At 40.0% G+C, this 15,850-nt stretch overlaps 1 protein-coding gene across 3 annotated transcripts in view; it reads right to left on the bottom strand.

Annotated features, from left to right (window-relative positions):
• Positions 1 to 15,850, bottom strand: part of NEMF (nuclear export mediator factor) — a 79,443-nt gene that overhangs the window by 22,169 nt on the left and 41,424 nt on the right. For all 3 annotated transcript variants that reach the window (XM_007537746.3, XM_060175055.1, XM_060175054.1), the window contains exons 16-23: positions 15,724 to 15,812; positions 13,086 to 13,189; positions 12,656 to 12,718; positions 8,454 to 8,566; positions 7,660 to 7,717; positions 4,687 to 4,745; positions 4,475 to 4,595; positions 1,987 to 2,254 (exon numbers count right to left, since the gene is read on the bottom strand). In XM_007537746.3, coding sequence (XP_007537808.1) covers positions 1,987 to 2,254; positions 4,475 to 4,595; positions 4,687 to 4,745; positions 7,660 to 7,717; positions 8,454 to 8,566; positions 12,656 to 12,718; positions 13,086 to 13,189; positions 15,724 to 15,812 — 875 coding nt within the window. The remainder of the gene's footprint in view (positions 1 to 1,986; positions 2,255 to 4,474; positions 4,596 to 4,686; positions 4,746 to 7,659; positions 7,718 to 8,453; positions 8,567 to 12,655; positions 12,719 to 13,085; positions 13,190 to 15,723; positions 15,813 to 15,850) is intronic.

Here is a 15,850-nt window from a genome sequence, read left to right as displayed (position 1 = left end):
ACTAAGGCAAGTATAAACCTATGGGACTACATCAAATTAAAAAGCTTCTTCACAGCAAAAGAAACCACTACCCAAATCAAGAGACCCCTCACAGAATGGGAGAAGATCTTTACATGCCATACATCAGATAAGAGTTTAATAACCAACATATATAAAGAGCTTGCCAGACTCAACAACAAGACAACAAATAACCCCATCCAAAAATGGGCGGAGGACTTGGACAGAATATTCACCACAGAAGAGATCCAAAAGGCTGAGAAACACATGAAAAAATGCTCCAAGTCTCTGATTGTCAGAGAAATGCAAATCAAGACAACAATGAGATATCACTTCACTCCTGTGAGAATGTCACACATCAGAAAAGGTAACAGCAGCAAATGCTGGAGAGGGTGTGGGGTCAAAGGAACCCTCCTGCACTGCTGGTGGGAATGTCAATTGGTCCAACCTCTGTGGAGAACAGTCTGGAGAACTCTCAGAAGGCTAGAAAGGAAGGACCTACCCTATGACCCTGCAATTCCCCTCCTGGGGATATATCCTAAGGAACCCAAAACAGCCATCCAAAAAGATCTGTGTACACATATGTTCTTGGCAGCACAATTTGTAATAGCCAAAACCTGGAAGCAACCCAGGTGTCCAACAACAGATGAGTGGCTGAGCAAGTTGTGGTATATATACAAAATGGAATACTACTCAGCTGTAAAAAATGGTGACTTCACCGTTTTCAGCCGATCTTGGATGGACCTTGAAAAAATCATGTTGAGTGAAATAAGTCAGAAACAGAAGGATGAATACGGAATGATCTCACTCTCAGGCCGAAGTTGAAAAAAAAGATTAGAAAAGAAAACACAAGTCGAACCTGAAATGGAATTGGAGTATTACACCAAAGTAAAAGACTCTGGGGTGGGTGGGTGGGTGGGGAGAATACAGGTCCACTATCGGGGGAGGGGGTGGGATATGGAGATTGGGCGGTGGGAATTGTGTGGGGTTGTACCCCTCCTACCCTATGGTTTTGATAATTAATCCTTTCTTAAATAAAAAAGAAAAAAAAAAAAAAAGAAAAAAGAAACATCCAAAACATATTTAAACCACTTGAGCACTTGATTTTCCCACGTCGTTTGCATTTAGATTGAAATAGACCACAGGAAATTTCAAAGACCGACAGCTGAATCTATCTTCAGAATCTACTCCTTCCACTAGTCAGTACAGTAGCTCCACTGTGAACTATAAATGTTGCAGTTGAGCATGGGAGTCTAAGGACAAATTTCAGGCAACATTTGAAGGAATCTCATGCTTCAGAAATGCACTTAGCTGAAAACATCCAAATGTATTATGGAAGCATCATACTTATCACCTCTCCACTGCCACGCAGGTGCTCGGGCCTTGGACATGGGTGGTACTGTTAACGTGAGGGGCTGAGGCAGCCACTAAGGCATTTAAAAAAAAAATCTGGCGATCTATTGCACCAAAGTAAAAGAGAGTACAGGTCCTAGGAAAAGGATGACAGAGGACCTAGTGGGGGTTGTATTGTTATGTGTTAAACTGAGAAATGTTATGCATGTACAAACTATTGTATTTACTGTCAACTGTAAAACATTAATCCCCCAATAAAGGAAAAAATAATTTTTTAAAAAAATCTGGTGATCAGTAAGACATTAAAGATTAAAACAAAAATATTTTGGATGGTATTGCCCTACTATATTAATATTTATAAACATTTACTTGTTTTTATTTTTATCTAGTTTGGCCACTTTCACATTTGCTGTATTTCCTATTCTAGGTTCTGGGAATATCTTTAGGCACCTACCACTCTCTCACCCCACCCTCACCCCCAGCCCCTATTAAGTGGTGGAAAGGTAGTAAAGTGGTAGGACAATGATGGGGGAAAGTATTAAAATCAAACAGTCCTGGTATTACCTTTATAACAATTAAGTCTTCATCATTTCCACTTTGCAAAATACAACTTGAAACTTACAGTTGTTCAATTACCTTTGGGACTGAAGGTGGGACAAGTCAATAGTAGTATCAGGATAACTTAATATCTCTTCCCCTTCATTCTTTGTTTCATCAACAGTCTCTTGATCTTTTACCACCTCCTCAGATTCTCCTTCATCTTCAGAGCTTTCTTCTTGAATTAGTTCTTCATTTATCTCATCTCCACCATGTGGGATAATATCCTCTTGGTCAACCTGAGTCACAAGTTCCACCTCTACAGGTAATTCCTCTTTATCTTCTTCACTGCTACTGTCACCTCCACCTATAGAATTATCAAAACTGGGAGTCGACGGTAGTGCAGCAGGTTAAGCGCACATGCCACAAAGCGCAAGGACCAGTGTAAGGATCCCGGTTCGAGCCCCCGGCTCCCCACCTGTAGGGGAGTCGCTTCACAAGAGGTGAAGCAAATCTGCAGGTGTCTATCTTTCTTCCCCCCTCTTTGTCTTCCCCTTCTCTCTCCATTTCTTTCTGTCCTATCCAACAACAATGACATCAATAACAACAATGGCAACAAAACCCCCCAAAAATAAAAATCATCAAAACTATTATAACAAAACCAAATAATTTCCTTGAAAAACTTAATAAAATATTTATTGACTTCCTGTTTCCTCAAAGGATGATCAGGAAAATGACTGGTCAATCTCAAAGATACTCTGGCTTGGATATAATTAATTTGTCATGAATTGGTTGGAATAAATTACCTTCAAGAAATCTCTAATAAACATCTTGGAATTGCAACCATATCCACAATGAAAAATCATAATTTGTCTTTTTGTTAGGTATTTTTAAAAGAGAACAAGAATTTTTTTATTAATCCTGCCACTTTTATTATGATTTGCAAATGAGAGCTAAAACCAGTTATATATGTTCTATCAGTAGCATCTAACAGGTGTTCACATTTTTGTGAAAGGAGCACTGTCTAGCAGTAATAATATGGTCAAAATGGCTCGCTTATAAGATGAGATACTGGGGGATGGGTGATAAACGCACATCATTAAATGCATATCGCACAAGGCGCAGAGTGCAAGGGCGTTGTAAGGATCCAGGTTAGAATCCCCAAGCTCCCCACCTGCAAGGGGTAGCTTCGCAAGCAGTGAAGCAGGTCTGCAGGTGTATATCTTTCTCTCCCCGTCTTCCCATCCTTTGTTGATTTCTCTCTAAACTATCCAACAACAGCTATGATAACAATAACAATAACTACAACAGGGGCAACAAAATGGGAAAAATGGCCTCCACAAGCAGTGGATTTGTAGTGCAGGCTAAATAAATAAATAAACAAATAAGTGAGGAAATCTAAAAAGAAAAAAATGAGATGGGAGTCGGGCAGTAGCGCAGCAGGTTAAGTGCAGGTGGCGCAAGGAGCAGGGACCGGTATAAGGAGCTCGGTTCAAGGCCCTGGCTCTCACCTGCAGAGGAGTCGCTTCACAGGTGGTGAAGGTGTCTATCTTTCTCTCCCCCTTTCATGGGTCCTTTCACTTTGTACTATGTGCACTTAACCCAGTTTGCTACTGCCTGGTCCCCCTAATAATTTTTAGGATATACTTTCCTTAGTTCCTATGGATAAGTAAATTATTCAAGCAACCAAAATATATTCCACAGGAAGCAAATATATTAAAACAAGCTAAATTCTCACATGTGAAACTGTATTTATTATACATTTATTTTTTTATTAATTTTTAAATTATTTTTATTTATTTGATAGATAGCCAGAAATTGAGAAGGAAGGGGGAGATAGAGAGACACCTGCAACAGTGCTTCACCACTCACAAAGCTTTCCTCTTGAAGGTGGGGACCAAGGGCTTGAACTCAGGCATTATAACATGTGCCACCACCCAGCCCCAAACTCATTCTTTATATATAAATATAAAATATATATTTGAAAGGACAGAGAGAAATTGAGAGGGGGAGGGGCAGAAAAAAAGAGAGTCACTTATAGCACTACTTCACTGTTACTAGGGCTTCCCCTCTGTAGTAGTCTGGGGGTTTGAGCAATGGTCCTTGCATACTGGAATGTATACACTCAACCAGATGCACCACAACCCAGCCCATAAGCTCATTCTTGTATTATTTTTAATTCCTAGTCCTAAAAGTAAATGGCCTTTCATATACTGATATTTATCTGAGTCTATCTCTGTGAAATCTATGACTGTACTGGCCATTACTTACTGAAGTTTTATTTATAGTCAAGTATATAGTTACGAATTCAATTAAATAATTTGTAACATGTGCACTTAATCAGGTTTGCCACCACCTGGCCCCTCAAATAGCATGTACGTAATTCACTAGAATAAACATATTTAGCATCATAAAAAACAAATTCTATAAAGGTGATGTCATTTTTTTTTTCCTTTTTAACTATCTCATTGGAGACATACTCTCTAAGTAAGAATATAGAAGCAAAACAGAAACCACTATAAGCCACTTGTCAATCATTACTAAATCAATGAAAATAATTTGAATATAGGAAAAATGTGTAAACTACCTAGTTGTTCCATTTCTTCTGATATGAGTTCACTTGTGCAACTTTCTAGTGCTTCCATGTCCTCATCTTGCACTCTGACTTTTCTTTCACCCTGATGTCTCCAAACACAAGACTCCTCTACCTACACAGGAAAAAAAAAAGTTTTTTCACTGATGGAACTTTAGGTAAAGCTGAAAAAACATATTAAATGTAACAAAGATGCTGAAGAGTACCTTAAAAAGGAAGCTAAACCCCATCATTAAATATGAAGGAGGAAGAAAATTCTTTTTTCCTATAAAAGATAATACATATTTTTAAAATCTATTTTTTAACTTTAGCTTTGCAAGATATCTAACAGTATTACTTATGTTTGTTTTGTCTTTTCTCATGAGGGAACATTTTCCATTAACAGAATTTGGCACTATGTTTAACATTATGAATTAAGAAAGGAAAAGTATTAATTCCTCACACCACCAAAAATCTAGAATTGAGCAGTGCTCAGGTTAAAAAGAAAGAAAGAAAGAAAGAAAGAAAGAAAGAAAGAAAGAAAGAAAGAAAGAAAGAAAGAAAGAAAAGTATGAATGCTAAGGGATAGGAGCTCTACCAGAGCACATGCTTACCAGGCATGAAACCCTGGATTCAATCCCCAACACTACATGAAAGTACCATAGACAGTAACAAGGACAGTGGAGCAGTACTCCAATCTCTTACTCTCTTATTCTCTAGATATCTAAAGAAAAAAAATCAGGCTAGGGCAACTGTTTCAATGTACTGAGTGCATTCAAAGGGGTGGGGGTTCATTCTCTAGCATCAAAAAGAGAGGAAAAAGAAGTTTTTCTTATCTTTGGGGTTACATAGAGTCTAATAATCTATTGATATTTTTAGGAAAAAGGTCATGCTATAATTAAAAAAAAATTAAATATTTATTTTGGACAGAGACAAGCTGAGAGGGGAGGGAGAGACAGAAAGGAAAACCTGTAGCACCGTCTCACCATTTGTGAATCTTTCTCTTTGCAGGTGGAGACTGGGTCTTGAATCCAGGTCCTTGTGCACTGGAATGTGTGCATTCAACCAGATGCACTGCCACCTGGCCCCTACTGTTAATTTTTTCTTTTTGTCTCCAGGGTTATTGCGGGGGTTCAGTGCCAGCACTACAGATCCACAGACCCACAGCTCCTGGCAGCCATTTTTTCCATTTTTTTGGACAGGACAGAGAGAAACTGAGAGGGGAGGGGAAGATAGAAAGACACCTGCAGACCTGCTTCACCACTTGTGAAGCAACTCACCCTGCTGGTGGGGAGCTGGGGCCTCAAATCTAGATACTTGTGTGGGTCCTTGCGTTTTATACTGTGTGCTTAACCCAGTGTGCCAACTGCCCAGGGGCCCCCTGCTGTAGTTTCTTATCCTTATAATTGTCAATGATAAGAAACATTGTGTACAGTATCATCATTAAAAGTATATATAGGGATGACATGACAAATACTAAATTTGCTACCCTAAGGCAGAAATTACTTATTTCCTAATAGACTTCATATTCTCATATGAAATGAGAGTAGTTTATTTAAAGGAATTATTTATTTATTATTGGATAGAGACAGAGGGAAGTTGAAAGGGAAGAGGGAGATACAGAGGGAAAGAGACAGACACCTGTAGCCTTGCTTCACCACTCATGAAGCTTTCCCCCTACAAGTGGGGAGCAGGGATTGAACATGGGTCCTAGCACATTGTAATGTATGTGCTTAACCAGGTGTGTGCCACCACCGCCTGGCTGTTGAGAGAAATTAATTTTTTCTCTTCTTTCTTTTCTTTTTTTTTTGCCTCCAGGGTTATTGCTGGGGCTTGGTGCCTGCACTACCAATCCACTGCTCCTAAGGACATTTTTTTCCCTTTTATTGCCCCCCTTTTTGTTTATTGTTGTTGTGGTTATTGCTGTCATTGCTGGATAGGATAGAGAAAAATCGAGAGAGGTGGGAAAGACAGGGGAAGAGAAAGATAAGACACCTGCAGACCTGTTTCACAGCTTGTGAAGTGACTTCCCTGCAGGTGGGGAGCTGGGGGCTTGAACCAAGATCCATAAACCGGTCCTTGTGCTTTGTGCCACATGTGCTTAACCTGCTGTGCTACCACCCAGCCCCTGAATAGTTTTTTTTTTAAAGATTTTAAAAAATATTTATTTCCTTTTTGTTGCCCTTGTTTTTATTGTTGTTGTAGTTATTACTGATGTCATCATTGTTGGATAGGACAGAGAGAAATGGAGAGAAGAGGGGAAGACAGAGAGGGGGAGAGAAAGACACCTGCAAGCTTGCTTCACCACCTGTGAAGATACTCCCCTACAGGTGGGAAGCCAGGCCCCGAACCGAGATCCGTATACTGGTCCTTGAGCTTTGCACCATGTTTAATTAACCCGCTTCACTACCACCTGGCTCTCGAGTAATTAGTTTCTATTCTGAGATTAGTAAAGGGCCCATGAATCTAGCTCCATAATTTCATTACCTCTTATTTATTTATTTATTATTGGTTAGAAAAAGAGAAAAATTGAGAAGAGAGTAGAAAGACAGAGGAGAGAGATAAGGGGCCTTGCAGTGGCACACCTGGTTAAGCACACACACTGACACTACAGTGTACAAGGACCCAGGTTCAAGTCCCTGTAGGGTCACAAGGGGTGAAGCAGGGCTGCAGGTGTCTCTCCTCTACTAAGTCACTCCCCTCTCAATTTCTGTCTCTGTCCAATAATAAATAAATAAATAAAAATTTAAAAAGAAACGGAGAAAGAGACAGAGAGACACCTGCTTCAGCACTTGTGAGTTTTCTCCCTGCAGGTGGGGATGAGGGGCTTGAACCTCGGTCCTTGCATACTACAATGTGTACCACCACCTGGTCCCTAAACTCATTAGCTTTTTTTTTTTTTTTTTGTCTCCAGGGTTATTGCTGGGGCTTGGTGCCTACACTACAAATCCACTGCTTATGGAGGGCACTTTTCATCTTTGTTGCCCTTTTTGTTATTGCTGTTGTTGGGTAGGACAGAGAGAAATCGAGAGAAGAAGAGAAGACAGAGCGGAGGAGAGAAAGACACCTGTAGAACTGCTTCACCGCTTGTGAGCTACCCCCTCTGCAGGTGTGGACCTGGGGGCTTGAACCGGGATCCTTGCACTTTGTGTCATGTGTGCTTAACCTGCTGCTATACCACCTGGTCCCCAACTCGTTACCTCTTATCATGAAGCTTCCTGTTGTCAAATATTCTCCAGTTGGTGCTGTTTTAGATACCTGAAGAATATCATAATACATGACAATCACAAAGTTGGCCTAGGAGTAGCAACATGGCACATATGTGAGAGCCTAACACCACAAACAGTAAAGTAATAACAACAATAAATATAAACAAGCTGCCAATCATAATAAATTTTTTATCCCATATAATTGTATGATTCACTTTTCAGTTAACCTTCACTAAAAGACCTTTCCTGACTTTTATTTTTAGTCTTTTTTTTTTTTTTTTGGCCTCCAGGGTTATCTATCACTGGGGCTCGGTGCCTGGCACTACAAATCCACTGCTCCCAGAGGCTGTTTTTTTCCTTTTTGTTGCCTTTGTTGTTTACTGTCTGTTGCTATTATTATTGTTCTTGTCTTGTTATTGCAGGACTGAGAGAAATTGAGAAAGGATGGGAAGACAAGAGAGGAGAGAGAAAGACAGACACCTGCAGACCGGCTTCACCGCTGGTGAAACAATCTCCCTACAGATAGGGAGCTGGGGAACCCGGCGCTACTATCCAGTCCCCCTTTCCTGACTTTTTATTCAAAATGGCACCCCCATCATTCTCCAGTCATCTGTTTAAAAAACAAAACAAAAAAAATCTTTAGTGTTTGTTACCTGACATTATATTTTTCTTTACCAAAATTAGTCCTAACAAGGCAGAAACTTTGAATGCCTTGTTCTTTGTCCTCAAATTTTGTTATACAGAACTGTTAATAAATTAAGAAAAAGAACAACAGCCCTAATTACCTGATGATGGTACACCCACCAAGCACTAGTGATAACTCGTGCATCCCAAGCAGCACTGTAGCAAAGTGCCATTGTACCAGCTTCAGTTAAGGTCCGAGGGGGAATTGGTTCTCCTGTAATAACAGCATGACCATATTTCATAAGTAGAGATATTCTATTAAGCAAGATATGACAATCTCATAGAACATTACAGGTTCTTATATCTTAAAATATAAATACCATGCTTTTAGTTAAGTACCTAAGAAAAACACTATTGTTATTAAAAAATGCTTTTACATAGCAGGCTTTTAAGCAGTGTTATTTCTAAAAGTTTTTTAAATATTTATTCCTTTTTGTTGCCCTTGTTTTATTGTTGTTATTGATGTCATTGTTGGATAGGACAGAGTGTTGTTGTACCCTCGTTGTGGTTATTATTATTGCCATTGTTGATGTTGTTCATTGTTGGATAGGACAGAGAGAAATGGAGAGAGGAGGGGAAGACAGACGGGGAGAGAAAGATAGATACCTGTAGACCTGCTTCACTGCTTGTGAAGCGACTCCCTTGCAGGTGGGGAGCCAGGGGCTAGAACCAGCATCCTTACTCTGGTCCTTGAGCTTTGCGCCACCTGCGCTTAACCCGCTGCCTTACTGCCCAACTCCCAGATTCTTACTTCTATTAATAACTCTAATTTCAGGGGGTTGGGAGAGAGCTTATCAAGTCTTAAGGTTTCTTTGAATAATGGTCCTTTATTTTCAAATGTTTTCTCCCACTCAGTTGGTTCTTCTTAAAGTTTTTTGATCATAATCTTTAAAAAAATTTTTTTTATTTACTTATTAATGAGAAAGATAGGATGAGAGACTGAAAGAACCGGACATCATTCTGGTACATGTGCTGCCGGGGATTGAACTCAGGTCCTCATACTTGAGAGTTCAATGCTTTATCCACTGTGCCACCTCCCGGACCACTTTGATCATATTCTTTAAATTAAAGGCTTTTAATAATTACTAAGTTCTAAATGTCTATTTGTTTCTGTCTATACTTAATAATTACTGGGAACCAGGTAGTAGTACAGTGGGTTAAGCACATATGTAGAAAAGTGCAAGGACTGGAATAAGGATCCTGGTTCGAGCCTCCAGCTCCCCACCTGCAGGGGAGTTGCTTCAAAGGTGATGAAGCAGGTCTGCAGGTGTCTGTCTTTCTCTCCCCCTCTCTGTCTTCCCCTCCTCTATCCATTTCTCTGTCCTATCTAACAACACCAACAACAACAACAATTACAACAATAACAACAAAAGGGCAACAAAAGGGAAAATAAAGATTAAAAATTTATTAAAGAAATTACCTCATCAAGACTATGAAAATAGGGGTTTTCGTTTGTTTGTTGTTTCTTTTTAATTAATTAATTTTTATATCACAGAATTACATGTTGACAGGGGTTTGAATCCACACCATTCCCACCACCAGAGTTCTTCATTTTCACTCTCCACACTGTAATCTACCACAATTCCCTCAAGACTGTAGACGTGGGCCAACCATCATCTCTACAGACGTGGGCCAACCATCATCTCTACAACTATCTGTCCACATTCATAGACAATTGTCCCTTTTTTCTGATTCCATCTTTTCTTCCCCTCCAAGCCACTCATGACAACATAATATGTCCCCTTCGCCTTTCCCTCCTCTCTCTCTGGGTGCTGATGGAGCTGGAGTTCAGAGCTCTCTTACCTTCATCCTATCACTTCTCCCTTGCTGAGAGTATGGATCAAGGTTGTTTATGGGGAGCAGAAGGTAGGAGTTCTGACTTTTGTAATTGCTTCTCTGCTGAGCATGGGCACTGACGGGTCAATTGTTTTTTGTTTTTAAACTTTATTGAGGGATTGAGGGGTTATAGCACAGTTGTTGACACACTAGCACAAATTGAAAATATGCCTTTACCCACTATACCACCTCCTGGACAGCTCTATCAGTGAATTCTAATTTCACTCCCTTATAATCAGAGAACATGCTTTGAAATATTTCATTGGTTTTAAATTTAATGAGACTTGTTTTAAAGATTATCTTTAAAGGTGTTATAGACGTTAGATATAAGACATCTAAAGATATTAAAGAGCTGGGCAGTGCTCTGGTAGAAAGAAAGAAAGAAAGAAAGAAAGAAGGAAGGAAGGAAGGAAGGAAGGAAAGAAAGAGAATAACAAAGAAGATCACCTGAGAACACAAGACAAGACTAAGAATACTTTGGGAACCCACCAAACACACGTGGCTCGTTGACAGAGAGGGGCTTAAAAAGAGAGTCCTAGGACTAAAGCCCATACTACTTTCAATTTGTGCTAGTGTGTCAACAACCATGCTATAACCCCTAAATCCCTCAATAAAGTTTAAAAACAAAAAATAATTGACCCGTCAGTGCCCATGCTCAGCAGAGAAGCAATTACAAATTACTTGGGAGCGACTGCTAACAGTCCCACAGTCTGCCAGTTGAGGCGCCACCTCTGGTCTGAGTTTTTGTTTGTTAGTGAGTTTTTAAAAATTATTATTATCTTTATTTATTTATTTATTGGGTAGAGACAGCCAGAAATCAAGAGGAAAGGCGGAGATAGAGAGAGGGAGGGAGACAGAGAGACACCTGTAGCACTGCTTCACCATTTGTGAAGCTTTCCCCCTGCATGTGGGGATTGAGGGCCTGAACCTGGGTCCTTGTGCACTCTAACATGTGTGCTCAACCAGGTGCGCCACCACCTGGCCCCTGTTAGTTTATTTTTTAAAGACTTTATTTATTTATTAATGAGAAAGAAGAGAGAGAAAGAAGACATCACTCTGATACATGTGCTGCCAGGGATTGAACTCAGGACCTCATGCTTCCTCATGTTTGAGAGTCCAATGCTTTATCCTCTGTGCTACCTTCCGGATCACCCTTTGGTCTGAGTTTTATTAACAAATAAACTGCTGAAGGGAGGAGATGATCCCCTAAGGCTCACCAAATGCAACTGTGAGTCTCCATTACTACTGTCTCTGGAGAAGCAAAGCAGCCAGGAGGCCCTGTGCTGATACTGGGGTCAGAGAACTGGCTGGGAAACTCAGGAGAAGACCTACACCCCAGTGGACTAGAGGTGGGGCTGTATAGTGGGAGCCTTTCCACATTGTTCTCCTGATGAACTGGGAGACATGGTGACTTGGAAGACACTAACTCCCTGGTAGATTTATTTTTTACATGTCTATGTTTCTCACCATTTTACAGATGAAAGAGCAGAGATGTTATTTAACTTAAGCAAAATCAGTCATAAAACTTTGAGCAAGAGGGAGTCGGGCTGTAGCACAGCAGGTTAAATGCAGGTGGCGCAAACAGCAAGGACCAGTGTTAAGGATCCCGGTTTGAGCCCCCGGATCCCCACCTGCAGGGGAGTCGCTTCAGAGGTGATAAAGCAGGTCTGCAGGTGTCTGTCTTTCTCTCCCCCTCAATGTCTCCTCTTCTCTCTCCATTTCTCTCTGTCCTATCCAACAATGACGACAACAATAATAACTACAACAATAAAAACCAAAAGGGAATAAATAAATATTGAAAAAAATTTTGAGCAAGATTTGAACTCAGACAGTCTGGGTAATTAACTTATGCATATTAAAAAAAATTTTCCACCAGGGTTATTGCTGGGGCTTGATGCCTCCACAGAAAATCCATCACTCCTGGTGACCATTCCTATCCCCCTATTTTTCCCTCTCTTACTTGATAAGACAGAGATAAATTGAGGGGGGAGATAGAGAAAGACACCTGTTAACACTGCTTCCCCTTCAGATAGAGACCAGGGTCTCAATCCCAGGTCCATGTGCATAGTAATATATGCACTCAACTGGGGACAGTGGACCGGGTAGTAGCGCAGCAGGTTAAATTCACACAGTGCAAATCGCAAGGACCGGCATAAGGATTTCGGTTATAACCCCTAGCTCCCCACTGGCAGGGGTTCACCTCACAAGTGGTGAAGCAGGTCTGCAGGTATATATCTTTCTCTCCCCTCTCTGTCTTCCCTCCCTCTCTTGATTTCTCTCTGTATCATCCAACAACAACAGCAACAATAATAACAAGGGCAACTAAAAGGAAAAAATAGCCTCCAGGAGCAGTGGATTTGTGGTGCAGGCACTGAGCCCAAGTGATAACCCTAGAGGCAAAACAAAAAGACAAAATATTTTAAAATAAAGAAAGGAGTTAAAGTTCCGAGTAACAGAAATATGTTACCTGTTGGATTCTTAATTACACAGCTAGTAGCTCCATGAAGGTCAGCATGTACATAAATGTCCCCTTTAAGATAAGAAATGGAATTTCAAGTTTTATTTCTAAGAGTTAAATGGTTACAAATTTCAGCATTGAAAAATTTAAGTTTAAAATATTCTGAGTTATAATAACTTTAAGTATGCAAAACTGTTTTTTCAATGTAATGGCAAATCAAAGGTAAATACTGAGAATTTGCTCAGCATTACTATTTTAGAAATAATCACTTAAAATGAGAATTACCAAAAAATGTATTCAACAAATCATAAAACATCAATTATCAAATTCCTTCTACTTATTTAATCTTTCAAACAAAGCTATGAAAATCTACACATAATATGAGATAACTGATTTAGTTATTTATGAGAAAATTTATTAGAATTTTAATTATACCAACCTGATGCTAAGTAACGTTTCACAATCATTTCATTCTGTTGTTGATCTCGTCCACCAATAATCAGATAGTTCTCTGAGCTAATGAACCACAGAAATTTCTCAAACCTACAAAATTAAAAGAAGCTAACATTTACTTTCCATTATAGTTAAGGCAAATGCTCCTGAATCCATACTGTTTTAATGAACAAAACAAACAAAAGGCCTGTGTAGGTTAAGAGAATTTGATAGTTGGGGGCCAGGCGGTGGCACACCTGATTAAGCACACACATTACAGTACGCAAGGACCCAGGTTCAAGCCCCTGGCCCCTACCTACAGAGCGAAAGATTCACAAGTAGTAAAGCAGGGCTGCAGGTGCCTCTCTGTGATCTTTTCCCCTCTCTATCTCCCACTCCCCTCTCAATTTCTTTCTGTCTCTATCTAGTAAATAGACTCGTGTTTTTTTTTTTAAAAAAAAGGAGTTGGGCGGTAGCACAGCAGGTTAAGTGCAGGTGGCGCTAAGCACAAGGACTGGTGTAAGGATCCCAGTTTGAGCCCCTGGCTCCCCACCTGCAGGGGAGTTGCTTCACAGGCAGTGAAGCAGGTCTGCAGGTGTCTATCTTTCTCTCCCCGTCTTCCCCTCCTCTCTCCATTTCTCTCTGTCCTACCCAACAAAGACAACAATAATAACTACAACAATAAAAACAAGGGCAACAAAAAAAAAGGAATAAATAAATATTTAAAAAAGAGAACTTGATATTTTTTTTTATATTTATTTTATTTATTTTTTCCCTTTTGTTGCCCTTGTTGTTTTATTGTTGTAGTTATTATTGTTGTTGTCATTGTTGGATAGAACAGAGAGAAATGGAGAGAGATGGGGAAGACAGAGAGGAGGAGAGAAAGATAGACACCTGCAGACCTGCTTCACCACCTGTGAAGCGACTCCCCTGCAGGTGGGGAGCCGGGGTTCGAACCGGGATCCTTATGCCGGTCCTTGTGCTTTGCGCCACCTGCGCTTAGCCCACTGCACTACAGCCCGACTCCCGAGAACTTGATATTTTAATTTCTTTTTTAAATAGTTTTATATTTATTTTCCCCTTGTTTTTTATTGTTATTATAGTTATTATTGTTGTTGCTATTTATGGGAACTTCATAGGGATGCAAATTCTGTGTTCCGGAATATTAATCTATCTCCCTAGTTTACCATAAGATAATCTTATATGTAACTAGAAGAAACTAAATTCTGTGCTAAACATACATATTCTTGGGTAGGACCAGGCAGTGGCACACCTGGTTAAGTGCACACATTACAGTGCCTAAGATCCAAGTTCAAGCCCCTTGTCCCCACCTGCAGGGGGAAAGCTCCATGAGTAATGAAGTAGGGCTGCTGGTGTTTCTCTATCTCCCTCTCCCTTCTCAATTTCTCTATCTAATATATATAATAAAATCTTGGGCTGGTAAGGCAGCTCACCTAGGGAAGTGCCTGCTTTGCCATCTATACTGGGAAAAGTTTCAGTGTAGTGGTGCCTTTTTCTCTCCCTTTTTCTCTCTATCTAAAAGTTTTCCTGGAGCAGTAAAGTACTGGTAATGATCTCTTTCTCATAGATAAATAAATTCCTCCCCTCCATTTATTTATTTATAAACAGAGGAACTGAGAAGGAAGGGGTGGTGAGAAAGAGGAAAGACACCAGCACTGCTTCACCATTCATGAAGTTTCCCCACTGAAGGTAGGAACTAGGGGTTGAACCTGAGTTCTTATACATGGTAAAGTGTGCTCTACTGGGCATGCCACTGCCCAGTCCCAAATATTTTTTTAAAAAGACTTCAATGGGGATAACATAATGCTTAAGCAGAAGACTTTCATGCCTGAGGGGTCGAGGGTCCCAGTTTTAATAACCTGCACAACAACAAGCCAGAGTCCAGCAGTACTCTGGTAAAAAAAGTAAATGATTGGGGGCTAGGCAGTAGCAGATGGGGTTAAGTGCACATAGTATGAAATGCAAGGACCCACGCAAGGATCCCAGCTCAAGTCCACTAGGAATGGCACCTGCCTTGCCATATAAAGTGTCCAAGTTTGAGTACCACATGGGGTACTCAATGGAATATAGGGAAGCTCTGGTTCTGTGGTGTTTCTCCCTCTTTATTTGCCTATCTCTATATGAATGAATATCAATCCAGAATGCCTGTGCAAGGTTCCAGCAACACCAGAAAAGACAGTTAAGTTTTATCTTTTATACATCCTTTCACATGAAACCTTTAGAATGTATCCGCCATAAATGAAGTAAAAGGAACTTTGAGACTACACGTAGAAACCAACTCAGAGGGTAAAAAGGTATAGGGCCACTATTTTTTTCATGCAAATCTCATATGCTACTACTGTACTATCTCCCTGACCCATGCTACTTTTTGTCAGTCACTGGGATTTCACTACTTCAGACTGATTTTTTTTCCCTTTCAGACAGAAATACAAAAACAGATAAGAGAGTGCCACAGAACTGAAACTTCCTTAACTACGGTGGGAGTTGGGCTCAAAATGTGGGTTGTGCCCTTGACAAAGCAAATGCACTATCCAAGTTTTGTAGAAGTGATTGAATTGCTCAACAATATGTTAGACAGTTTTGACAAAAATAAACACTGTATCTTTAAAAGACTGAGTACTTACCAATACACTTTTCTTGCTTTTTGAATAGAGGTAACTGTTTGAACTTCTTTTAAGGTTTGCTTTGTTTTCTTTTCTGCTGATTTGAAAGCCTATTTGTAAGAAAAGCATTTAATTATTTTTTTTTTTT

This window comes from Erinaceus europaeus, chromosome 16 (assembly GCF_950295315.1).
Source record: "Erinaceus europaeus chromosome 16, mEriEur2.1, whole genome shotgun sequence".
Taxonomy (NCBI): Eukaryota; Metazoa; Chordata; class Mammalia; order Eulipotyphla; family Erinaceidae; genus Erinaceus; species Erinaceus europaeus.
Note: the sequence above shows the minus strand (reverse complement) of the source record. Positions and strands in the feature narration are given on the sequence as shown.